Source organism: Acomys russatus, chromosome 5 (assembly GCF_903995435.1).
Source record: "Acomys russatus chromosome 5, mAcoRus1.1, whole genome shotgun sequence".
Taxonomy (NCBI): Eukaryota; Metazoa; Chordata; class Mammalia; order Rodentia; family Muridae; genus Acomys; species Acomys russatus.
In genome coordinates, this window is record NC_067141.1 from 15,377,552 (window position 1) to 15,404,431 (window position 26,880).

A 26,880-nucleotide genomic window follows, 5' to 3' on the forward strand; every position below is an offset into this window, starting at 1 on the left:
CTGTCTGACACACAGGGGATGTGTGGGGCTTGGGCCAGCAAGGCAGGTCACCTCCTGTTTGGTAACACATTTCTGGATACAGAATACATGGGCTTAAGTGACAGCTCTGTCCTTTGTGACTTGTGTGATCTTAGGCAAGTTGCTTAACCTCTCTGGACTTCAGCCTTTTTGCCTATTAAAAAAGAAGATGGTTGTAGCCCTTGTTTGAGAATTCTAATGAGTTTTTAGAGCTCAGAACAAACCCTGATGCTTAGATCGCCAGCACTAAGCAGTTGTTGGGGTTCATTTGCTGTGTGTGACCTGCTCTCGCATGTTGGGATTCAATGACATGTGTTCAAATTTTGGATTATGTAATTGCATTGAAAATCTAAAAATAAAAAGTCATGCCATTTCTCTAAGAAGACCACACTTGGAAGTTAGGGTCTACAAAATGAGTCCAGAGTCTCATCCGTATTTCTGAGGAGACTTGGTAAAAGCCTGGGGTCTCTGCTAGAAAGCTGCCTTCTCTAGCTGAGAGCTCGAGGTCCAGGGATGCCAGCCTATGAAGCTAGTGGGTGGCACAGCCCAGTGTTGTGCTGCAGATCCCTTCCTGCCCTGTCCTGCATGCTTAAGACAGGTGGTGGATAGAGTCCCTGGCAGGGGTGGGAGCTGCAGGACCTCCTTAAGCTTGCAGAGCCAGCTGGGAGCAGCCTTTGTATCAGTTTCCTGTTAATGTCCATTTACAGCTCTCTGTTTGCTCAGTAGAGATGCCCTGTGGGTTGACATTGGACCTTTTCCTATAGACTCTCTGGGAAAAGAACAATTTGGGGTTCCTTCCTGTTCTAGTGACCAAGCATGGCTATATTCAGGGACTGTGGATGTGTCCAGAAGATGTCTGCACATATGCAGCTGATTTAAAATTTTTCCTTTCCTACTTTAGCTCAGGATGTGAGGGCAGTGCTGAGCTCCACCTGTAGTATCTACTGCCTGGCGTGGTGCTAGGCTGTTGAGAAGGCGCAGTATCCTTACTGTAGGAAAATGAAAATGGAGGAGCTTGGGTCCTGGAGTGTATAGCTCAATGGAGTCAGTGCTTGTGTAGCATGCCTGATGCCCTGAGTTCTAGTCCCAGCATCGTAGGGCTAAGATGCGATGCATGAGACCCCACTTAATAAAAAGTGGAGAGAGAGAGGGAGGGGGAGGAAGAGGGAAGACATTTTGGGAAATTAATCAAGGGGAGAATTTTTTTTTTTTTTTTTTTTAGTTTTTTTTTTATTTTATTATTTTTTTTATTAATTTATTCTTTTTTTTTTACTTTCTTTTTTTTTTTTTATTAATTTATTTTTGTTACATCTCAATGTTTATCCCATCCCTTGTATCCTCCCATTCCTCCACCCCCATTTTCCCATTATTCCCCTCCCCTATGACTGTTCCTGAGGGGGATTACCTCCCCCTGTATATTCTCATAGGGTATCAAGTCTCTACTTGGCTACCTGCTGTCCTTCCTCTGAGTGCCACCAGGTCTCCCCCTCCAGGGGACATGGTCAAATGTGAGGCACCATAGTACGTGAGAAAGTCATATCACACTCTCCACTCAACTGTGGAGAATATTCTGACCATTGGCTAGATCTGGGAAGGGGTTTAAAGTTTACCTCCTGTATTGTCCTTGACTGGTGCCTTAGTTTGAGCGGGACCCCTGGGCCCAAATCTGCCTATCATATTGTTCTACTTGTAGATTTCTAGGACCCTCTGTATCCTTTTATTTTGCTATTCTCCCATGCGTCTGTCATTTAGAGTCAAGGGGAGAATTTTTAAGACCTACTTTATTTTTAAGCGTAGATGCGACAGAGGCATGAATCAGTATCCTGCTGTCTAATAAAAAGACTTGTATTTTGGAAAATAGGTTTTTGTACCACATTCTGAAAAACTGCCAATCCATTGTTTTCTACATTAACTACAAGATAATAATAATGATGATAATAATAATAATGATGATGATGATAATAATAATAATAATAATAATAATAATAATAATAATAATAATAATAATGTACCACATTCTGAAAAAGTGCCAATCCATTGTTTTCTATATTAACTATAAGTTAACAACAACAACAACCACCACCACCTACATGTTGGTAAATTAATAAAAAATAGGAACTCACATGTTTGACATTGCACTTAAAACAGTAGAACCTCTTTTTCCTTAATAGTTTTAAAATAAAAATTTTTAATTATATATGCATTTGTCTTTATGGGCTTGGGTATGTGCATGTGAGTGCAATGCTTTGGGGTCCAGAAGAGGGCACCAATTCTCCTCAAGCTGGAGTGACAAGCAATTGCAAGTGCCTGACATGGGTGCTGGGAACCAAACTTGGTTCCTCTGGCAGAGCAGGATGTGATCCTAACTGCTGAGCCATCTCACCAGTCTCTAAAACAGTAAAATCTTGCTTGGTTCCTCAGTATCTGAACTTTGAACCACCAAATGAGTAAGTTTTGATTTGTGATCTGGAGCACCGCTGAAGGCTGCCCCGACATATTATTCATTCTGTTCTGGGTGCTTATAATATTCTGTGGGTCAGTTGAAACTCTGGCACTATGTATTAAGAATCTCCATCCATCCTGTTCCCTGGAGACCTCAGCATGCCTCATTAGGCATCTCTGGCCCGGAACTCACTATGTAGATCCAGATGGCCTCAAAGTCACAGGTTCCTGCTTTTGCCTCCCTAAGTGAAGGGAGGCCACTTTTTGCCTTTCTTTCCAGAAAGCTGCGAAATGCAGAGACAAGGCTCACAGAAGTGGGCATTCCCTTTCGCGTCTCAGCTACCACACAGCTCCCTGCTTTGACAGTTCATGGAGACTGGGACACCAGGGCTGTGACCAGTGCTGATCCAAATGAGAAGGAGGTGTTCCTGTGAGGACTGTGTGAGGACTGTTCTTCATGCAACCTTCATGTCATGTCATGGCTCTTTTCTGCCCTGTGCTCTGGTTCTCATGGGGCTGCCATAGGCTCCCCATTGGCTTAATTGAGGCTCCATTTGCTCCTCCCCTTTCTGGCTTCTACCAGAGGTTTTGATCTTTGCGCAGTCATGAGAGGGCTTCGCAGATTATTTTTCTGAGTTTGGGCCATTCTCTTGGTAAATCATCATTATTATTTCAGCTCTTTCCTTTGATTAATGAGTTGGAATGATTCCCATTCCCAAGTGTATGCTATGGATTTGTTGTTGTTATTGTTGTTGCTGGGGGAGGGGGAGTAAAAAGAAACAGCGTTGTGAGGCTTAGAAAAAATAACAGGAGCTGAGTGAGGCAGACTTGGACCAGGATTTCAGCTGTGTCCTGCATATTAAGGGCTTCAAGGAGTGGTCTTTGCTTTGGGGAATCTCCCAATGAATCAGTCACAGTGCTAGACGCTCCCACCATGCCCCCCCCCCCCGCCCCAGGTTTTCTTCTGAGGTGCTATAACTTGATCAAGTGTGAGAAATGCATTTTCACTCATTTGGTCACTCACAATCCTTTAAACTTATTATTTTTTCTTTAACATTGTATGTAGGGGGCTGGGGGATGTCTCAGGGAGTAAGAGCACTGGCTACTCTTTCAGAGGTTTGATTTTGATGTGTAGCACCAACATGGCAGCTCTTGACTGTCTGCAACTCTAGTTCCAGAGAATCTGATACCTTCTTTGGGACTCTGATGACACCAGACCCACATGTTGTGTATAGACATACATGCAAACAAAAGAACCATACATAGCAAATAAAATAGAATTTAAAAAAAGTAAAAAAACAACTCTGCGTGTGTGTGTGTGTGTGTGTGTGTGTGTGTGTGTGTGTGTGTGTGTACATATGTCTGTGTAGGTATGTTCACTTGCATAGGTTAAGTGTTGATGTCCGAGGTCCTCCTCCATCTCTCTCCATCTTGTTTTTTGAGGCAGAGCCTCTCACTGAACCAGGAGCTCACTGACTTGGGTAGACTCACATGGCTAATTGCCACACTTCCCCTCCTCTGTCTTTGCCTTGCCAGCACTTGTATTGCAAGCGTATGCTACTACTATGCCTGACCTTTTTTTAGTGGGTACTGGGAATTGAACTTAGTTCTTTATTCTTGTGTGACCAGCATTTTATCTGCTGACCCATCACCCTAAACCACGCACCGTGGTATTTTTGCTCAGTTGCAATTCAAAAATGGGCTTGGAGTAATGGCTCAATGATCTCAGGTTAGTTCTCCTGTAGAGGACACAAACTTGGTTCCTAGCACCACATGGTGGCTCATAACTGCCTATAACTCCAGTTTTCTGGGATTTGATGCCTCTGTGGGTATTTGTACACACGTAGTATATATTAACTGGTGCCGGCATACGTGCATACAGATAAAAATATATAAATCTTTAAAGAAAATAAAATTTCAAAGCTTTTTGTTCATTGTGGCAATAATGTAGGAATAATCATTTCATGAAGTCAATTTCTTTTTTTCACCCTTACAACTACTGCTGGAGACATGATGTCTGTAAGGTAACATATTGCTGTTCCCCACCCATGGAAGACTCTTTCTTGCCTTAGAAGCAGCCTTTCAAAGAAGCAGCCATGTTCTCATTTCTGTATCACAGCTGTTTGTCATTTCTTGAACACCATGTACTCATGTGCACTTGGCCGCTTTCCTTTAGCATAATGCTTTGGAGATTTGTCCATATTGCTGTACGTGTCATTGGTTGAATTGGGCCTTTTTTTTTTTTATCTCTTAATCATAATTGACTTCCATGATTTCTCCTGTCATCATTGATAGATGGGTGGGGGCTGCTAGTTTCCTAGTATGCTGCATACGGCTGAGAGATCGCCTTATGTTTTATAGACACAGAGTTCATGTCTCTGGGCCAACAATCAAGTTTGCTGGACCAGAGAGGCACACATGTAGTTTATGAAAATTATTGTGTCACTTTGTATTTCCACTAGCAACTTACAAACATCCCTCTACAACAGAGTAGGAAGGTATGGCCGTGGATATAGCTCAGTAGGTGGGGTGCAGAGAAGCCCTGGGGTTGATTCCCCGGCACACAAAACAAGGCTTGCAAGCAAACACCTGTAAACCATGCACTCCTGAGGAGAAGGCCAGAGGACCAGTGGTTCAAGGTCCTCCTGAGCTTCATATGACAACCTGCATTACAAGAAACCTCGTCTCACAAACAAACGCAACAACACAAAACAGCGACCCCACCTCCACGTTCGTGATGATGGAACCTTCTGTCCAACCTCTCTCCCTTTTTTCTCAGCAATTGAGCAGTGTTCCTCTCTCTCCTTCATAATTAAATTACTTACACAGCTCAGGGGATGGGCATCATATTGCTTATCTATTTTAGTGCTGCAGACTAAGCTGAGGGAAGTGTTACTGAATACACCTGTAATTGCTGGCTGTACGAGATTCCTCAAAGTGGAGTTGCTGGTGTCAAAGGATTTGAATATTTTTGCTCTTAACTGGTGTCAATGATAAAGTGCTCTGCCCTGATATACATTGTTGCTTTCCCTCCAACTAGTAGCATTCCTATTTTTCCCCTCATCTTGTCTTTACTAGTTACTTATTGATGTAATTGAATTATTCACTTTTTTCCCCTGGGTGCTGGGGATTGGGTGTAGGGCCTGGCACTTGCTGCAGGCATTTTCCCACTGAGCTGCTTTCTCATCCCTGGCTTATTTTAATTTACATATATGTGTTTACTAATGACATTGGTTACTTTTTTAAAAAAATTATACTTCTCAAATTTTGAGATGTTCTGAATGAATATGTCACCATTTGGACTGTCTGATTATATGCAATGAAGCAAAATAGAAAAATTTGAGGCTTTTTGCCGAGCCAAGAATTTTGCCAACAGGTATCTATGGCCAGGCATGGTGGCACATGGCTTTAATCCTAGTAGTCTTTCTTGAGGTAAAAGCAGGTGGATCTCTGTGAGTTTGAGGCCAGCTTGGTCTTTCAGTGGTTCTCACCCTCCCTAGAGCTGCGACCCTCATGTTGTGGTGACCCCAACCATAAAATGTTTCATTGCTGCTTCATAAATGTAATTTTGTTACTCTCATGAATTATAATATAAATATATGATATGCAGGATATTTGATATGTGACCCCAAAGGGGTCTCAACCCATAGGTTGAAAACCATTGAATAATAGTTCCAAGGCAGCCAGGACTACATAGAGAAAGACTCTGTCTTGAAACCCCAAAACAAACAAACAACCTCCATTACCCCCCAAGCCCCCCAAACTTAAGAAGTGATGAATTACAGGGTCCCAGTGATTCATTTGTATTTGCATCCCATACTTATGCCTGCCATGGGATGGATAATTTGAAAAATACTTCTGATGAATTTATATGTGCTGTGATTTGTTTCAACTTTTTCATGTCAGTGATTTGTTTTATGCTCCCAGTTTATAAATATGACCATGAGAAATACAGTTATTGTTTATGTTTTATAAACCGAATGGTTTGGGGAGGGGGTGAATTCCATTACTAAGAAATGTAAAACCTGTTCTAAATCTTAGTATTTTCATTCTTTTTTTACCCTCTTAATAGAGGTCCTTAAAAATTCATTGAAAACGTAGCACTGTTTATTTTGCATTGTCATCTAAAAATTTCCCGTCGGAGGCCTTTAGTTGCAGCAAATTAGCTAAGCGGAGCAGGTGGCTGATGGCCCTGAGTGAGGAGCTCCTTCATCCTGCCCCTTAGGCATCCTTCTCCTGCCAGGAAGACATTTATTTTATCAGGTGCTTTGTCTGATTAGATAGGCTTTATGAATAGACATATATTCAGAAGTGGGAACCAGAGTAAAAGTAATGCTGTAAACCTCACTCTCAGTTAAGTGTCCAGTTGGGATTTCTGAACTCTTGATTGACATATGTTTCCTTTGGGACTAGGAAGCTGACCAAGGTGTTACGGACCTACGTGGCCAGTGCCGAGAAGCCGGGAACCAGTGAGCAGCTGTACAAAGCCATAAAGGCCTTGGAGTACATATTCAAGTTCATCGTGCGCTCACGGGTGCTGTTCAACCAGTAAGTGTTCAGCCAAGGCCCTAGGAAATCCTCACTCTTCTCTCTCTCTCTCTCTCTCTCTCTCTCTCTCTCTCTCTCTCTCTCTCTCTCTCTCTCTCTCTCTCTCTCTCTCCCCCCTCTCCTCTTTGTCCTCCTCTCTGTCCTTGTGTCCTTCTTCCTCTCCTGGCCTTCTGCCATGGCCAGACACTCCTAGATAAAGGGGAGCAGGGGTGCGTTTGCCCACGCTGACCCCGACTGCTTCCATAATCATCCCTGCAGAGTTCGCACTGTCCCAGAGTCTCAGAAATGTGCCCGTGGGCCAAACACTGTCTGCTGAAAGCTTTTGTGATGCTTCTCACGCAGTGCTGGGCAGCCACCAAGGGCTTGGCAGTACTTTTCAGTATATCTTCATAGAGCAAAAAGTCCCACCAGAGCAAACAAAATGAAACAAGCAGTGCGAAGGAAAAGCCAAAATCAAGTTGTACTGCCTCATGTGGGAGCACTGCAGAGTACTGTGCACTTTTGCTGTGTTTCACCGGATGCTAGAGCACCGTCAGGCAGTCTGCCTAGTGAGTGGTTCATGGCAGCTGATCGCCTTTAGAGTTAATTTTGTACTTGAAAGCAAGGTGGGAAATTGATGACCTGATTATTTCACAGAACGTTAGTCCTTTATAAGTATAACACGCACAGTTGTCCTGATAAAATGAAATCACTTTGTGGTCTCCCCCAGTATCTCACAGTGGCAAAAGACACGTGGAGGTGGATAGTTTTGGGTGGAGTGTATGGAATGGACTCTGCTTATTTTTGGAGGGTGCCATTTTGTGGGTGACTTAACAGTGACTGTGGTGAGCAGACGGTGGCTATTCTAGATTGACTGACATTTCTTCTGGTAGGTTTCTACCCACCGGGATGGGCTTTGTGAACCCAATAATCAGAGAGCACGCTGCCTTTGCAGAGAACAGGGCACACCATATATTATCAGTGAAAACTGGGAAATGTTCACTGGACTCCTGTCAACACCTATTTCCTCCAAGTTTCAACTTTGCCCGCTTGAAGCAGATAGGTTTATAAATACCGAGAAGAAAGAGATGCGAAGCATAAAGAAGGACATAGCAGTGTGCTATGGATCTGTAGACCAGTAGTGGTCGGAGGTGCTGTGTCTGCCAGAGACTGGGCAGCCCTCCCTGTGCTGTTGGGCATGGCTCTGAGTGGGCTGTGCTCACCCCGGGGTTCCCATGGTTAAGACGGTCGTTATATGAAGACCCAAGGCTGGAGGCATCAGGCTTTGTCCTTGATAGGTCTCTTTCTTTTCACTCGTTGGAGGTTGGCATGGCACTCCATGTGGACAGATTCTGACTTTTTGGGGTGTTTAAGCTGGTGGTGAGTTTCTCCCTGTTAGGTAAGAATGAGGACAAGGTAAGCTTGCCTGTGCTTTTCTGTCCATTGTCTGCTTTTATGTCAGCTACGGTAATTGTGTGAAAGTGAACTCTGTGGCCCCTGGAATATTCATTTTTAATTATTTTTTTTCGCATTACACTCCTCTGCACGTGTCATGACTCACGAGCAGAGGTCAGTGGGGGGGGGTTCCCTCCTTCTGCCTTGTGGTTTCTGGGGATCGAACTCAGGTCCTCAGCATTGGCAGCAAGCACTCTTGCCAACTGAGCCATCTCACCAGCCCCTCCCCCTTTCCGTTTCTTTAAACTCTCTTATTACAATAGAGTGTGTGTGTGTTTGTGTGTGTGTGTGTGGGGGGGGTGAACTAGAAAACCCATAACAGTTAGGTGATGTGTCTTTTATCAGAGTTTACCTGAGAATTTTTACTCTTGTCCAGTGTATGATCCATGTGCCGCCAAGCCAAGAATTTGATGATGTGGGTGTCCTCTACAGCCACAGTGAGGGTTTTCTCATTCCTCAGAGTCACAATAGTAGCCTGTCTGTGTGGGTTGTCATGGCAAATGTTGCCTCTTTTACAACAGTGCTGTTAGGAATGACTGTGGTCACTCTGTCCACTGAGATCAGCAGGTTGGGCCAGTAGCAAATTCCCTGCCTCTCACTTTAGTCCCTTTGAAGCGTAGACTATGAATTTGGAGTCTCAGGCCTAAGACCTTAGAACCACGGGATCTCAGATTTGTTCAGTTTGATCAGTCTTATGGTGGTTGGGGAATATGTTTGGCTGCTTGTCAGCATTAAAAAACCACCTAGATGGCTTTACCAGGTGATGCCCACTTTACTAACCCATCGTGTATCCAACTTCTAGCCTGGAAAAGACTTGGGCTCACATTTCACTCGCTCCGTGGTACCCTCATGCTCTCAGCATCCTGTCTCTTTCTATCCTGTTATCTCTAGAGATTGTTTTATTTCTTTTGTTTGTTTGTTTGTTCTCTCATGACCTAAAGTGGCTCTGCCTTTCCTAGCAGGATGTCTGTATTTCGAGCAGTGATGTCAGGCTGTAGAGTATGTAGCTAAGCCAGTTCTCTCAGAAAGAACCTCTTCCAGCTTTCAGAATGCTGTGTGTTAGGAGAGAGATAGATAGGAACTAAGTTGAAACAGGGTTTATTGGTACTTTCAACAAAATCAAAGTGGCTGTAATAATCTATCCTGGGCAGTTAGTCTCCACTCATTCTCAATACTTCAACCCAGGGTACCTATTGCTTGGAATGCTCAGATTTCCCTACCTCATCTCAGGTTCTAAGTTCTCTTCATACAGGCTCTGTGGAGCTTCTCTTCATCATTAGAGACTCTTGTCACCAGCATCTTTATGATTTACACTCATCGGAATACTAGATGATCAACCGGTCGACTACTAGACACCTAAAACTAGACTACTAAACCACACAGCTGCCTGTAAGGATGCGATGTAGAATACAACTTCTGCTCAGCTCTCTTCTCACAGATGCTGACTCATATCCTATTGGGTCCCTGTGATGAGCCCCACATGGGAAATGAGTCTACACTGAAGGGGTGCCACCACATCCTACTCCGTCCCCGCTCTCCCTCATCATCTTCCTTCTGCTTGGGAATTTGGGAGCTTGGCTTTAGGCTCTTGCTGTGAAGCCCTTCAGTCCTCAAAAGGTATAAGAAAAGACTCTGCCCTCTGCTTCGCGGGTTTTCACTCCACTATGACTCCAGCATGCTGTCTATCTCTGGCGCTGGAACCCCCACCTTGCCTCTCTGTCTGTAGTCCCAGAAGTCCTCTTACCCTCTTGCTTCAGGGTCCTCTTGAACCATATGCCCCACCTAAAACCTAACTGGAGCATGACACAGGAAGTGTCCCATTTAGGAGTCGAGAATATCTTCTTTTCTGTACTGGGTCTTCCGCCTGCCTCTCCCTAGGTCTCAGCAGGAACCAGCCTCATTCCAAACTGCATTTCTTTGCTAGAATAACATGCACCTTTTAAAGTGCCCAGCCTGTGCAGTACACAAGCTGAACACCAGCCATCTTGGAGAAATGGTGAAGTCTTGCACTCTCCAAGGTCCTTGTCTGGAGTCGTGGCCCTCCTTACTGACACAAGAGGGCACGGTGAATTGGAGTTGGTGTCTGCTCTCCCTCTCCATTCTCCTCCCCCCTCCTTTGTTCCTTTCTTCTTCCATAAATATGTAATAGCTTAAGTTCTGTCTGTGTCACAGTTTCACATCCTGGTCCAACCCTTCTGCATGTTGTGGGTTTTAGCTGCCTACCAGGATGTTGAATATATTCCTTTCAGAGTGCAAAGTGCACTTGTAGCCATATTGTTGTGGATATGAGAAATACCTCTTCTTTATGTCTTTGGCTGAAAAGTGCTTTAATATCTTGTAGATTCCAGGGCCTGAGAAATTCATGCCCTTTCAGCCATAGCTGCTTCGGCTAGAGGCTTCATTTCCTCCTGCCCATGATGTCCTGATGCCTTGTCCTTTCATGACATTAACTTGAAGGGCCTGAAAGGAGTCTTGGCCCATTCCTGTTTTGAATGAGTTACTTGAAGAGGCAACAGCCTGGCGTCCCAGGCAGACTTTTGAAGTGTTTAATCATCAGAAGCTCTATGCAGGTCTCATGGGGGATATTTTCAGAGGCAGGGAGAAAAACAAAGTGGAGTTTCTATTTTCTTACCTATAGTCCACTCATTACCTTGGAAGAAAAGCAGTTGTTCTCATAGCTGGGATTGATAAGTGGGTCTTTTTTTTTTCCCCCTTCAGTTGGAACAAACTTTTGAGGCCTATTCTTTTTTCTTCTTTCAAAATGGTCCACTGTGTTTTCAAGTATAATGTAGTTGCTGTGTTAAATTCTGGAATAATTGCGAGTAATTATTCTTCTGAAGAACAAAGAGATGAAACTTGGGAGATAGGGCTATTGACGCTTACTGCGTTCTATGACTGCCTTTCTGTGCTGCGGTCCCGTCCCGTACTCATTGTTCTACTTAGGAAGCTCTTTTTTGTCTTGAAATGAGAATAGTGGCTCTGGCCCAAACAAATTTGATTCATGGTGAACTCGGTGAAAGACTCCAGGCAGCCAGAGGCTCTTCTGCTGTGTGTTTTTCTGCCTTCTGTGTGGGTGGATTGCAGAGGCTAGAAAGCCTAAAGCAGATACATCCTGCAGCAGACGCTGAACGCTGGCCTCCATCTAGCACTTGCTTGGTGCCTCCACTACCTTTAGTGTGCTGTCGTTTCTGCTTGTCATCTGGTGTTAGCTTTGTGAATAATTAGTTATTGATCATGAATAAGTTATGTCGATCTGTCTTTGTGCTCTTGTTCCTTGGGTCACAGAATAGGATTTAGTCCTTAAACAAAGAGCCTGCCCTCATTCATTGTTCATGAATACTTATTGAAATAGAGCAAGGAATGGGGAGGTCTTACTCATCAACTTATTTATTGATAAGTTTCTGGGTTCCATCTACCTGTCCCTTCTTCCACTTCAAAGTAGGTAAAATGAGTGACTCTTCCTGGCATATTTGGTGAAACCAGGATGGAAAGTTCTAGAGACTTACTTCCCTGATGAGCTTTCACTATAGACAGATGTTTCAAAGGAGTCACTGTTCGGTGCTAAGCATCCATTAGCGTAGGCATACTGTTTGCCAAGAGAGGAGCCACTCATTGTTAAAATGTCATCCTTGAGAGGTTCTCGTTGGGCTTCAAATATATTAAAGGCTCATTCGTTGTGCTTTATAGGTTTGGAGCAGTTGTTGTTGGCCTACAGGTTTATAACTGTTGTCAGTTGTATGGATTTCATCCTTAATCAGCATGGAAGTTTTCCTTAATGTCTGTCTTGGTTAGCGTGCGCATTTCTTTATTCATCCTTTTGTTTTCCAACTCTCAATGTTTCATATTCCATTCCCTTGCCACTTTGCCCAGACTTATCTCAGAATTCATAATGTCGTTTAGGCCGGTCTCGAACTCATGATGATCCTCTTGCCTCGGTCTCCTAAGAACTAGGATGACTGGCACGAGTCTCCATGCCCAGTGTAAGGCATATCTTTTTATATAAACACAGTGTGTATGTATTTTTATTTACCAGTCTCACAGTTCTTTAAATTGTTTTTCGATTTGTTTACATATAATATTGTGAGGTTTAGATTCCATTTCTCAGGCTAAATTAGATAATAATAATAATAATAATAATAATAATAATAATAATAATAATAATAATAATAATAATAATAATAATAAAAAAAACCACAGAAATTTTTCTAAAGCAAATGTTACTCCTTTGTCCATAGCATTGTGATGAGGACGGCAAAGGGTTGTAATGAAACATGAGCCATTAAAGAGGATGCAGCAAGGGGAAGTTTTTAAGGACCAAGAGAGAAAGATTACATTACACACTTCTGAGTAATCATCTTTGGCTACAGTGAACAGACTGGAGTGACCTCAGTTTCGAGGTTGCTGGGTGGATGGATATCTTGGTAGAAATATAAAGCTGTGGTGCCCGTCCATGCACACCTGTGCTGTGAAGCATCTGTTGTGACTGGCTCTATAGGACATTCATGCTGAGGACCTTCCCTCACAGCCTCCAGCTTTAGGTACTTTTGGGGAATAGGAGCTACACAGAAACTACGTTTTGATTCTGACAACTCTTGCATTCTTATTTTAAATAAACATTTTTTCCCCCTAAATAGTTGTTTATCAGCAGGCCTGTAGTTAGCCTTTGACTGTAAATTGTTGTGGACACATTGCTCTCCTGGTTGCTTGTTTGGTCCCATGTCAGGGGCAGAAGCAATCGGTGCCCAGGGATCAGTGTCACACCCCATTGGGGCCGGGTCTCTGGAGAAACTCTGCTGGAGACCTTTGGTAAGGTCCTTTCCTCTGTTCTGTTCTTTGGAAATGGGTGTCTTTTCAAGCAGCGAGCTTCCAGCAAATAAGCAAAACAGAAAGGTTCAGTAAATACATGGCAAGGGGAGTTTGGAAATAAAAGAACAAAGAAGGAAATTCCATTTGCATATAGAATTTGGCAATGGCGCTGATTGTTAGAGAATTCTAAGAAATCTTGCAGTCCATAATACTTTCTTTTTTTTTTTTTAACACATTTTTATTGAAAAATAAAATAATTCATATTACATCTCATTTTCTATCCCATCCCATGCATCCTCCCATTCCTCCTTCCCTCTCACTTTCACCCCAATCCCCCTTCCCTATGACTGTGACCGAGGGGGACCTCCTGCCCCTGAGTATGGTGCTAGGGTGTCAAGTTTCTTCTTGGTAGTCTGCTATTCTTCCTCCGAGTGCCATTGGGCCTCCCCAAACAAGAGGACATGGCCAAATATGGGGCACCAGAGATCCTGTGAAAGTCAGTCCCCAGTCTCCACTTAACTGTGGAGAATGTTCTGTCCCTTGGCTAGATCTGGGTAGGGGTTTTGTTGATGACTGCACGTGTTGTCCTTGCTTGGTGCCTTAGATCAAGCAGAACCCCTGGGCTCAGATCCACCCGTCATATTGTTCCTCTTGTAGGTTTCTAGGACCCTCTGGATTCATCTATTTCTCTATCCCCTATATTTTTCTCACCTAGAGTCTCAATAGGATGTCCTCCTCTCTGTCCCACTTTCCTGGTAAGTGAAGGCAGTCCATAATACTTTCACACCAACAATCCAACATCATTATAAAATAATCCCCATTCATGTAACTAGAGTCACAAATCAAATTTAATCACTTTAAAAGCAGTACTTACAGGACTTCAAAACAAGCAGATGTCAGGCTGGAGAAATGGCTCAGGGCTAACAGCACTTGCTCCTCTTGTAGAGAACCCAAGTTCAGTTCCCAGCACCCACATAGCAGCCCACAGCTGTCCAGTCCAGTGGGATCCAATCGCCTCTTCTGGCCTCTACCACCACTGCACACACGTGGTCCTCATACATATTTGCTGGCAAAAGATGCTCTTTAAACAAACAAACAAACAAACAAACAAACAGATGTCACCAAGGAAACAATCATTAAGATTTAAGTTTTTGTAAAACTAACGCTGACAGTAGAAAAATTATCCCAAGAAAATAGAAAAGCTTTGTATCCTAAGACAGTTTACACTTTACTGGGAACAGATATGCATTTCAATTAATTTGTGTAAAACAAGAGTGGGAGTCAGGTTTTAGCTCTGTGTAGATTCTGGTTTAGACAGGCACTGGAAATGCATTATAAATGTGAACATGCATCAGTTTCCATCTGTAAGATGGCTTCTTCCCAGACTTGTAGACTGTAACAGGCTGAGGGTCTCACTTTGTCCCTTTCTTTCTCCTTCCTCACGTGGAACAATGCCTGCCATTCTACTAGTGAACAAAAGTTCCGTTTTGTAACACTAGATCTTATTTGAAAAACAGATTTTTCCCCCCTTCTTTACCAAAAATGTCTCTTTTTCCTCACAATTCCATTCATCTCATTCCTTCCTGCTTCCGGGTTCCAGTTAGGCTTTACTTCCTTCCCTAAACTGACACTTTTTTTTTTAAAGCTCTAAAAATCTCTGCATTTAGACAATTACTCTTTTTCACAAAAGATGGATTTTATGTGTTTCAAGATTTCCTCACCAAAACATGTTGCATTTTGGCATTTTGTTCTTTCCACATAGGATTACCCATTCAGCTCCAGTTCAAAACACTGAAGTAATCAGTTTTGTGGCCCATCTTGACTTTTTTCCATATGCTGACAACATATGGCACTGTATATTTTAATAGACCCAGTTATATATTATGTTATACAGATTAAAAATGCCAAGAAACACTTGATTTCTATTTTACTCATTTTTATTATTTTAACTTACATTGGAACCATGCAGTGCCTTCGTATATTTAGTGCCACTTGCAGAATTTCGCTTACATGGCGAGTTTATTCTTAAACATACCATTTAACACTAATCCAATTTATTCTTTGATTATAACTTGGAGAAATTGGAGATGTCATATATGTAGTCTTTATTTTCTGTTATTTCCTTGTCAAAGACAAGCCCTAAAAGGTAAATGCCTGTGTTTAATATGCAAGAGGCAGTAGATGTTATATTTTCTTTTCTTTTCTTTCTTTCTTTTTTTTTTTTTACATATTTGTTCTTAGGTCAAAGTTATGGTTTGATTTTGATATCCAGCAGAGATCATTACAGCCTAGCTAAGCCGTGAAGTGTGGGCCAATTTGAATGCTAATTCCAGCAAGTATCTCTGTTTTTATTTTGTCAAAAAATTTAAAAGAGAGCAAGACAGTAATGTAAATTTATTAGTTTATTGAAAGATTGTTGAGTGAAAATTATATTTATAACATAATGGAATGCATTAAGGTCACCTACTTAGATAATGAAACTGTAAGATTTTTATTTGTAGTTTTATGAAGCCTGAGACCAAATTGTTCAGCCTCAGCAGTTCACATAGTATATAGTTTTCAAATAAACCTCTTCTACTTTTATTGTTTTCTTCTTTCATCTCAAATGAACTTAGAAGTAATGCTTAGATGTTTTCATTTTGGCTAGAACTGGGTGAAATAAATTTCTAAACTCCCTTAAATAACAAGATTGTTTTAGTATGGAAAAAAAAAGTAGATTGACACTGAAGTAAAAGAAAGAAAAAAAATCCCACATATACATGTGTATACCATTAATATGTCTATCATAATACATGTGTTATAATCAGCATATAAAGTAGTATATAATATATGCATATACGATCTCATACAATCCTATGTTCCTGGTAGAAAATCACACATATACATGTATATACCATTTATTATGTCTATCATAATAAATGTGTTATAATCAGCATATATAGTAGTATACAATATATGTATATACGAGCTCATACAATCCTATGTTCTTGATAGAAAATCATGAAATTCTTAGTGAAATCTAAATCACCAAACACAACAGCCTTATAAAGCTTTTTGTTCCTTACTTAGACAAATAGCAACAGGATATACTAAAAAATAAAGGAAGTTTATCTTGGGTGTTTTTGTTTCTTCAAGTAAAAATAACTTGGGAATTTGGAAAACTCTGGTTCCACCTTCTTGCCTCAGGCAAGAGGAATAGAACTCAAGCAACAGCTTAGAAAACAATGTCTCAAGAAATTGAGGTAACATCTGAATTAAGATTTCAAAATCCCAGTTCACAGATGGCCTTCTATTTTCCTGATATTTAGTCCTGTATTGAAAATAGAGAGAGAGAGAGAGAGAGAGGAAAACAACCCTCCCCCCAAAAAAACCCAAAACCCTCAGGTTTATTGTACAATTGCAGATTAAGAACAATCATGACTATGAATCCACACACATATGGTCACTTGATTTTTGACAAAGAAGCCAAATCCATTCAATGGAAAAAGGATAGCATCTTCAACAAATGGTGCTGGTCTAACTGGAGGTCTATGTGTAAAAAAATGAAACTCGACCCATATTTGTCACCTTGCACAAAACTCAAATCCAAGTGGATTAAAGACCTCAACATAAAACCAGAGACACTAAGCCACTTAGAAGAAAAAGTGGGAAAGAGCCTGGAACATATTGGCACAGGAGACAACTTCCTGAACAGAACACCAACAGCCCAGGCCTTAATGTCAACCATTAATAAATGGGACCTCATGAGGCTGAGAAGCTTCTGTAAGGCAGGAGACACTGTCAAGAGAACAAAGCGACAGCCTACAGACTGGGAAAAAATCTTCACCAACCCTACATCTGACAAAGGTCTAATATCCAAAATATATAAAGAACTCAAGAAATTAACCACCACCAAACCGAATAACCCAATTGAGAAATGGGGCTTGGAACTAAACAGAGAATTCTCAACAGAGGAGTATCAAATGGCTGAGAAACACTTAAAGAAATGCTCAACCTCCTTAGTCATCAGGGAAATGCAAATCAAAACAACTCTGCGATTCCATCTTACACCCATCAGAATGGCTAAGATCAAAAATTCAAGCGACACCACATGCTGGCGAGGATGTGGGGAGAGAGGAACACTCCTTCATTGCTGGTGGGAATGCAAACTAGTACAGCCACTTTGGAAATCTATCTGGTGCTATCTCAGAAAAATGGGAATAGGACTTCCTCAAGACCCAGCTATTCCACTCCTTGGAATATACCCAGAAGATGCTCCAGCACACAACAAGAAAATTTGCTCAACCATGTTCATAGCAGCCTTATTCATAATAGCCAGAACATGGAAACAGCCTAAGTGTCCCGCAGTAGAAGAGTGGATAAAGAAACTGTGGTACATATACACTATGGAATACTACTCAGCTATTAAAAACAAGGAATTCCCGAAATTTGTGGATAAATGGATTGAGCTAGAAATGATCATAATGAGTGAGTTAACCCAGAAGCAGAAAGAATCAAATGGTATATACTCACTTATATCTGCATACTAGCCCAAGGGGCATGTCCCACGAAAGCCTTCACTTACCAGGAAACTGGGACAGAGGGGAAGGCATCCTATTGGGACTCTAAATGAGAGACGCATGGGAGAACAGCAAAATAAAAGGATCCAGAGGGTCCTAGAAATCTACAAGTAGAACAATATGATAGGCAGATTTGGGCCCAGGGGTCCCACTCAAACTAAGGCACCAGCCAAGGACAATACAGAAGGTAAACTTTAAACCCCTTCCCAGATCTAGCCAATGGTCAGAATATTCTCCACAGTTGAGTGGAGAGTGTGATACGACTTTCTCACGTACTCTGGTGCCTCACATTTGACCATGTCCCCTGGAGGGGGAGACCTGGTGGCACTCAGAGGAAGGACAGCAAGTAGCCAAGAAGAGACTTGATACCCTATGAGAATATATAGGGGGACGTAATCTCCCTCAAGAACAGTCATAGGGGAGGGGAAGAATGGGAAAATGGGAGGGGGGCAGGAATGGGAGGATACAAGGGATGGGATAAACATTGAGATGTAACAAGAATAAATTAATAAAAAAAAAAAAAAAAAAAAGAACAATCATGACAGTTTTGACTTGAGAACTTTATATCAGGCATGCAATCAAAAAATGTTTTTAGACACACAGAACTGAGAGAGACTTACCACTAAAACACACTGATGTGAACATAAAAGTGTAAGTATTTTAAAAATACGGTAAGAGATCACCTGCTGCAGGACCTATTGGTAAAGTTATTCCTTTAGGTTGCAGAGCCAGCCAATCCTGGCTAAGTTAACTCTGCCCTGAGCTGTTGTTGGCATTCAAGGGGGGAAAAAAACTCAGTTACCTTTATGCCAAGTCATCCCCATGCAAAATGGCAGCACGTGTCGGAAGAGCCTTCGCAGGGGTTTCACCTCATAGACGGCTTATGGAGTTCTGCCTTGCTCACTGAAAGGATCCTTCCAATGCATTGAAATAGTATAAAATTGGCAGTGTACCTTTGTCAAAAAGTGGGACTTTTGATGTGAGAAAAGACTCACAACTCAGAAAAAGCTGTGTTGTGGAAATGGAGAGTACCATAGGCTCCATATAGGGTCTGCTAGAGTTGGCTGTTTGCTCCAAAGGAACTGTGTTTTGGGCCCCTTTGTGGTCACCAAAGATATCAATTTATTCTTATTTTATTTTATTTTCTAAATATTTATTTATTTATTATACAGTATCTGCCTGCATGTGTGCCTGCAGGCCAGAAGAGGGCACCAGATCTCATTATAGATGGTTGTGAGCTACCATGTGGTTGCTGGGAATTGAACTCAGGTCCTTTGGAAGAAGAGCCAGTGCTCTTAACCTCTTAGCCATCTCTCCAGCCCCCAGATATCAATTTAAATAAGAAAAAAAATCTGACACCCATTCATCCATGTCTATATGTAAATATGTATGTATATATTATATGTGTTATAAGGCATATATTATATAATGTATATATTATATATTATAAGGTATATATTAAAGGTATTTATGTTATAAATATTATCTACTGGCTGCCATCTGTCTTTCATATCTTTCATCTATCTTATCTATCTACTTATTTTTCCATCAACTCTCTATCGTCTCTTTATCTGTCTCCCTACTTTTCCACCCACCCAAGTTAATAATCACTGTCAACTTGATACAACCTAGGGTTACCTGAGGAGGAACCTCAGTTGAAGAATTGCCTCCAGTACATTGTCCTGTGGCCTTGTCTGTGAGGTATTCTCTTTGTCAGTTGATCTAGGACAGCTAGAAACCCTTCCACAGGTGTTGCCTAAGACCATCTGCTTATCAGATATTTATATTACAATTCATAGTGGTAGCAAAATGTCAAGTATGAAGTAGCAACGAAAATAATTTTATGGTTGGAGGTCACAACACGAGGAGCTGTGGTAAGGGATCACAGTGTTAGGAGGATTAAGGACTGCTCACTGCTCTTGGAGGTCCACACCAATGGGGTGGTACCATCCCCCCACCCCCCGCCCAGGTGTTTCTAGGCTATATACGAAAGCTAACTGAGCATAAGCCGGGGAGTAGGGCAGTAAGCAGAGGTCTCCAGTGGTTTGTTTCTGCATGAGTTTCTGCTCAGGCTTCTCTCAGTATAGGCTGTGACCCGAAATATAAGCCAAATAAACCTGTTTGTCCCTAAGTTGCTTTTGGTCAGTGCTTCTTCCAGCAATGGGAAAGAAACTAGGATGCTATCTATATGTTCTATCCTGTCTCTTTTCTGTATGTCTACCGGGGTCTAATATATATATATAATATACGTCACGATATATATTACATATATACACACATACATACACACACACATATATACACACACACACATATATATACACACACACACACATATACACACACACACATATATATACACACACACACACATATATACACACACACACATATATACACACACACACATATATACACACACACACACATATATACACACACACACACACATATATATACACACACACACACACATATATATACACACACACATATATACACACACACATATATACATATATATGCATATATAGTTATCTATCATCTCTATGCATATATTTATATTTATATCTGTCCTCATCCACCAGTCACCTCTGTGTGTTTATCATTTCTCTATACCAGTTTTCTATTGATCTCTCATGTGTCTCTCACATCTGTCTGTCTGTCCATCTGTCCGTCTGTATCAATTACTTTATTGTTGCTGTGATGGAACACCATTACCAAGCAAGGTAGCTTATAGAAGAAAAGGTTCATTTGGACTCATGGTTCCAGAGGGTCAGAATCCATAATGTGGAGCAGAGGCAGCAGACAGCAGGCATGGCGGCCGAGAGGAACCTGACAGCTCACATCTCCAACTGCAAGAAGGAAGCAGAGTGAGAGAGCTAGGAATGGCTTGTCCCTTGAAACAAATCTCAAAACTCACCTCCAGCGACACATTTCCTATTCCAAGGTCAGCCCCTGCGCAAACAGCACCACCACCTGGGGGCCAAGCATTTACACCTCGGAGCCTAAGGGGAACACGCGTTCAAATCACATGGTTGTGTATCTACCTCTCCCTCTCTGTATGTATCATCGCTCTAGCTGTTTGTTATCTCCCTAATCTATTCTGTTTGACGAAGGTTCTTCAATGGGTAATGCTCTTTATTTGGGAATATCATTTCCATGGTAACAGCAGAACAATGCCCGGCCCCAGTAGACTAGACATATTCGGAGGTTGAGGCAGGGGAGTGGTTTTCAAGATCAAAGCGTGGAGGAGTAGCATTGGATGCTTGAATTGCAGTTGTCAGCCATGCAGATTCATAGCAGGGGTGGCATCCATCCCAGGTTGAGGGGGCAGGTGCTGGGGAGAGGACCTGTGTGGTGGAGGTGCAGCTGCTGTGTACCTGTGAGCTCTCTGGTGCTAGATAATATCAGAGAAACACGCACAGGATCCCCCTTCTTAGAGCTTCCAGGCCTTTTTTATTCTTAAAAACTTTAACTCTCCTGCGTGTGCTTGTGTCTGTGTGGGGAATGTGCATGGGAGTCAGTGCTCTTGGATGGCAGGAAACAGTAATAGATTCCCTAGGCACTTGTGAGTTGTCTGATTAAGGTATGGAAACAGAATTCATGTCCTCTGCAAGAGCGATGCTCTCTTAGCCACTGAGCCGCCTCCCCAGCCTTATTTACTTTTTTTTTTTTTTTTTTTAGCGATTTAGCATGAAAAGATGCCATATCGATTTAGAACGACATTTACATTTTTTCACACATTTGTTTGTATTACTTTTCTATGCATTCTTCTCTCTTTAAGCATTATGTGCCTCGATTCTTCCTTTTTTTCCCTTTGCCTTCTTCAATACCAGTTAATGTTTTCTATTTTCTACTGCCTTAACATGTTAAACATCTTTTGCTACTTTTTTTGATAATTATCCCAGATGGAAACACGCCTGCTAAATTTAAAGAATAATCTAAATTTCCATTACCACATCCTTGAAAATGCGCTGGCTACACGGAACTGCAGCCAATGGAGACTCCATGCATTCTTTTTGTCCTTGGCACTAATGTCGCCACGCACTTTAACTCTACGTGTACTCTGAGCTCGGTCACACATTGCTGTTTTGTATAATCGGCATTCATTGGTTGTGCTCTACATATAGAATTGCTTTTCATCTCTCTTTAAACTTCAGGTTTCCCTCAGGGGTCGTTTTCCTTCTGTCAAAAAGAGTTCCCTGCAGATTTTCTTTTAGAAGGAACCAGCTACAGGCTTTGTGTATATGAAAATGATTTATTTCATCTCTGTGTTTGAAAGATGCTTTCACCCGACGCAGCCCTCCAGATTGGCAGTGTTCTTTCTCTAGGCGTTACTCTGTTTTCTTCTGGTTCCCGTCATTTCTGGTGGGAAGTCTGCTTTCAGGCAGATGGTTACATCCTTAAAGACAGAGTAATGTGCATCTCCTCCTTCCACTGCCCTCAAGATCTGTGTCTGTGGTTATTTGCTGGGCTATTGTGGGCTGTATAGGAACACTGTCCTTTGTGTTTCTTTCCCACTGTTAGCTTGGGGTTTGGGGTTGAAGCCTTTGATCACCTATCTGAAGACCTCATTCATACCCTCCCTTCCTGCTGATACCTGAGTTATGTGTGTCTCAGACCTTTCTGTTGTGCACCATTTCCCACACCCTTCTCTGTCTTTTCCTTCTTTTTAAAAATCTTCTTAGTGGCTTTTCTCTGGGTGGTTTTTCCATTTTACTGTTTTCGTTTCTTGCCGTGTGGGCCCTCTAGTTAGCCCAATCAGCCTTGGCTGTCCTAGACTCCCTTTGTAGACCAGGCTGACCTTGAACTCACAGCGATCCTCCTGCCTCTGCCTGCCGAGTGCTGGGATTAAAGGTGTGTGCCACCATGCCTGGCTCCAATCAGTGAATTCTTAATGTTAATTATTACATGTTATAGTTTGAGAACTTGCATTTTAAAGATCTATTTGTACTTACTCTACCTTGACTTCCGGGTTTTTTTTTTTTTCCACCTTTTATTTTCTGACATTCCATTTCTTTATTTTCTCTAATTAAAAAAAAAAAAACCTGTTTTATTTTTATTTGTGTGCATGCCTGTGTGTCTCCCTGTGTGTAAGCTCCTTTATAAGGTACCCACTGTAGCCAAAAGAAGGTGGTGGACACCCTGGAGTCTGTTGTAAGCTGCCATGTAGGTGCTGGTAACTAAACTAGGGTCCTTTGCAAGAGCCTCTGTAAGTCATCTCCCGGACCCCTTGTTTCCTGTAATTTTCATGTTTCTATCAACTGACTACAAGACATCTGTGTTCTGGGTCATTCTCATCGTTTCTCGTTTGGTTTGGCCGTGCCAACCAACTTTGGCTGAGATTAGTGAGTTCTGCTTGACAGCTGGACTACACAAACGCAAGATTGTGGAAGCTCCAGGCTGTATGGTTATCTTCCTGAGGTGGCTCATCCCATCTCCTGGGTTGAGCATCTCGGTCTTGCAGGAGACTATCCATGGACATGACTTTATTCTAGGCCTGGTCATTTCTGTTGCCGTTGGAAAAAAAAAATACTCCAACAAAAGACAACTTTGGGGAGAAAAGGCTTATTTCTCTTTCAATTCTAGGTCACAGTCTTATCATTTCTGGGACCTCAAGGCAGGTACAGCTAAAGCCAAGAGAAAAGAGATAATAAATACACCCAGCCTGCTGCCAGCTTTGTCTTCTCTAATATTGATCAGGAGGCCCTGCCTGGGGCATGGTGCCACCCACAATGGCCTGGGTTGTCCTACATCAACTAATAATCCAGACAGTCCTCCATAGATGGGCCCACAAACCAACCTGGTCTAGCCATTTCCTCATTAAAACCATCTTTCCAGGTTATCCTACGCTGACTTTTTCCCCATTTTTTAAATTTTAATTTTTCAATTTGTTCACATTACATCTCTATTGTAGTCACCTCCCGATCCTCCCTCCCCAACATCCCCTCTCTCCCTCCCTCCCCTAGTCCTCAGAAAGAGGAGCTCTCTTCCCCTACCATCTGACTGCAGCCTATCAGGCCTCATCTGGACTGCCTGTATCCTCTTCCTCTGTGGCCTGGCAAGGCCGCCCTGCCAGGAGGAAATGATCAGCATATGGGGGGCCAGAGTCCATGACAGAAGTAGCCCCTACTCCCTATATTATGAGACCAACAAGGAGACTGTGCTGCCTATGGAACTCCTGACCTCTTCAGGTCCTTCTGTTTCCCAACTCTTCCATAAGACTCCCTGCACTCCATCCCTGAGTTTGGCTGTGGGTCTCAGTATCTGCTCGGGTCTCCTGCAGGGTGGAGTCTTCCAGAGGACCTCTATGGTAAGCTCCCATTCTGATCCTTCTCTTCAACCACTTACAGTGTCTATTCTAGTTGCCTTTCTAAATGGCAATAAGCATCCAGGCTGACTTTTACAATTAGCCAAAGCCTACTTTGTGGACAGGTCAGTTTGAGTACCTTGGCTTCTTGAGAGCCTACGGTGAGCTGGGTGCCTTGTAGGTTGGTGAGCTGTGGTCAGCATTTCATTTTCCTAGGTTCTCCCGTGTTCTCACCCAGAATCTGCTGTGGTTTGTTTTCCTTTGACTGTCTTTTATCTGCTATGTTATTGAAGGCCTCTTTTCTTGATTTTTGAAACCCAAGTCATTTCTTTTGGAGACTGGTACCAGTTCCATTTGGCTCTCTAGAAGTTTTCATTTGCCCCATACACCGTGCAGCTCCAGGAACTGACAAATGTCCGGGGGGGGGGGGGGGGGACGGACAGATAATTATATTTACAAAAAGCGACATATATCAGGACTTATGGAACCAATGTACAAGAGCCTTACTTTCCATCTAAAGCACAGTGGAAGCTCTTGACAACTTCCCAGTTCCCATCGCCTCTATTCATTCAGAATGCACTTGAATTCAGTGCCATTACTGAAAATAAGTTTGAATTTACCATGATAATGTCATTTTCAAATGGGTGTGATGCCCCGTTATGTTTAGACAATTAAGGCCTCTCGTGTTAGCTCTATAGCATCACGACACTTCCCAGGTATTTGCAGTAGCACGCGCCATTGTTCCCCTACCACCTGTGAGTAGAAGTTCATGACTCTATAATTTTAATTGGAAGTTCATGACTCTATAATTTTGATTGTTCAGTACATCATTTAAGCAAACCTCTATTTGGAAGCCTTTATTTACAAAACAGGTGCACTGGGTTGCAGTTTCCCACCTTATGCAGAATTCCTTGCTTTAGAATGGAACTCATTTAAATGTAAGATTACCTCTGGGGTAATTAATTATCACCGAGTTTATGAAATTTTCCATTGTGTACAAGTTTCAGGTGGGGTATATTTTTAATTAGGCAGGGAACTAGTTTACATTAATAAAACATCTGAGTTGCTACATTTTAAAATGTAAATGCAACTTGCAGTAACTGCTAATAAATAATTTATAGATGGGACTTATTTATGCTGAGTCGCGTATATCAGCATCCACGGAAACAATGTCCAAGACCCTTATTGTCCATGTAAGGTATAGCCAACGTTCTTGACAGTTTTCTGGTCCCCATTGCCTTTTAAATGCACACACTTGTGTAGAACCATTTCTCAGTGTAATTTTGAGTTTACCAATATAATGTTATTTTTCCAAGGGTTATAAGAGCCTGTCACATTTAGACAATTCACTCTCCTTACGTTAGTTATATAACATTAGGAGTTAAGAATACTGGCAGAAGGTTTGAAGATCCAGCCATAGAACACTTGCCTGGAGTGCATGAGGTTGGGGCTCTAGCCACTGGACCACAAAGTCAAACAAAGAATGAATAATTGAAAAGTGGCACGAAGCACACCAAGTAAGATTTATGGTGTCTATTGGGTAAGATTTAAGCAAAATTGGTTCATCATTTCCTCCTCCTTTTCTTCTTTCTGTCTCCTTCTTTGCATATTTCCCCTTGTGCTTCTTATGTCCTGATAGGTTTATGAAATGGGTCAAGTTACTGGCAATGTGTGCTGTGACTACGTCCACTGTAGTTGTAGGTCAGATCATGTTCCTCTCTTGATGGATTCTGGAGTTGGCACCTCATACTCCCTCAGGTCCCCTGTCAACTCCCTTAGTTACAATGCATGCTGGGTGCTCAGCCAGAGCTTCTCCTCAGGTTCCCACAGTGTCATGTGTTTCTTGCAGGCTGTATGAAAACAAGGGGGAGGCCGACTTCGTGGAGTCCCTGTTGCAACTGTTCCGGTCCATCAACGATATGATGAGCAGCATATCGGAGCTCACAGTCAGGGTGAAGGTAGGTGCTACCATGCTCAGCCAGGCTTTGGCAGCTCCCTCCTGGGCTGAGAGGTCCTTAGTTATGAGTGTAATCATGGGCTGCGTTCAGTGACTTCTCCTCTTCCTCCCTCGGTGGCTGAACTATTGCTTATCTCTTTGCTCTGTTCCAGGGAAGTTCTGAATACATTTTATATAAATAGAGGGAAGTTTGTTAAAGGCAGTTTACTACACAACTTGTCAGAGCACCAGCCTCTGAGGCTCTGGGATAGGGGAGGTGGAAGTGGGTGAAGCCTTAATCAGATTTCAGGCTGTGAAGGGGGAATGACTCCATCTTTCCTTTTCCTCTTCTCTTCACCCATTTCTTTTGTATGTGTTTGTATGTGTAGAGATGAGTGTGTTTGCCTAAGTGCATATGTGTGTGCATGTGTGTGCATGTGCATAGTGTGGCCAGAATTCGACTTTGTTGTCAAGTATCTTGTTTTTTGTTTTTTTTTTAAACTTTAGATGAGTTTTCACTGGCTGGCCTGGAATTCACTATATACACCAGGCTGTCCTTGAACTCACAGAGATCTACTTTCCTCTCCCTCCCAAGTGTTGGGATCAAGGGTGTGAAACATTATGTCCAGTCCACTTTTTGTTTTTGAGACAGGACCCGTCACTGAGTCTGGAGCCCATTAATTAGGCTAGCCTGGCTGACGAGATAGCTCCAGGGATCTTCTTTTCGGTGCCCGCTCATCTCTGAGATTATAAGTGTACAAGATTATAAGTGTGTGCCACTGTGCCTGGGAGGGTATATGTATGCTTGCACAAACTCCTCTTAT

The 26,880-nt window shown here is 42.3% G+C and overlaps 1 protein-coding gene across 1 annotated transcript in view; it reads left to right on the forward strand.

Moving 5' to 3' along the window:
* Positions 1-26,880, forward strand: part of Dock1 (dedicator of cytokinesis 1) — a 508,411-nt gene that overhangs the window by 113,144 nt on the left and 368,387 nt on the right. The window contains exons 22-23 of the mRNA XM_051145486.1: positions 6,874-7,008; positions 25,970-26,078. Of these exons, the coding sequence (XP_051001443.1) occupies positions 6,874-7,008; positions 25,970-26,078 (244 nt within the window). The remainder of the gene's footprint in view (positions 1-6,873; positions 7,009-25,969; positions 26,079-26,880) is intronic.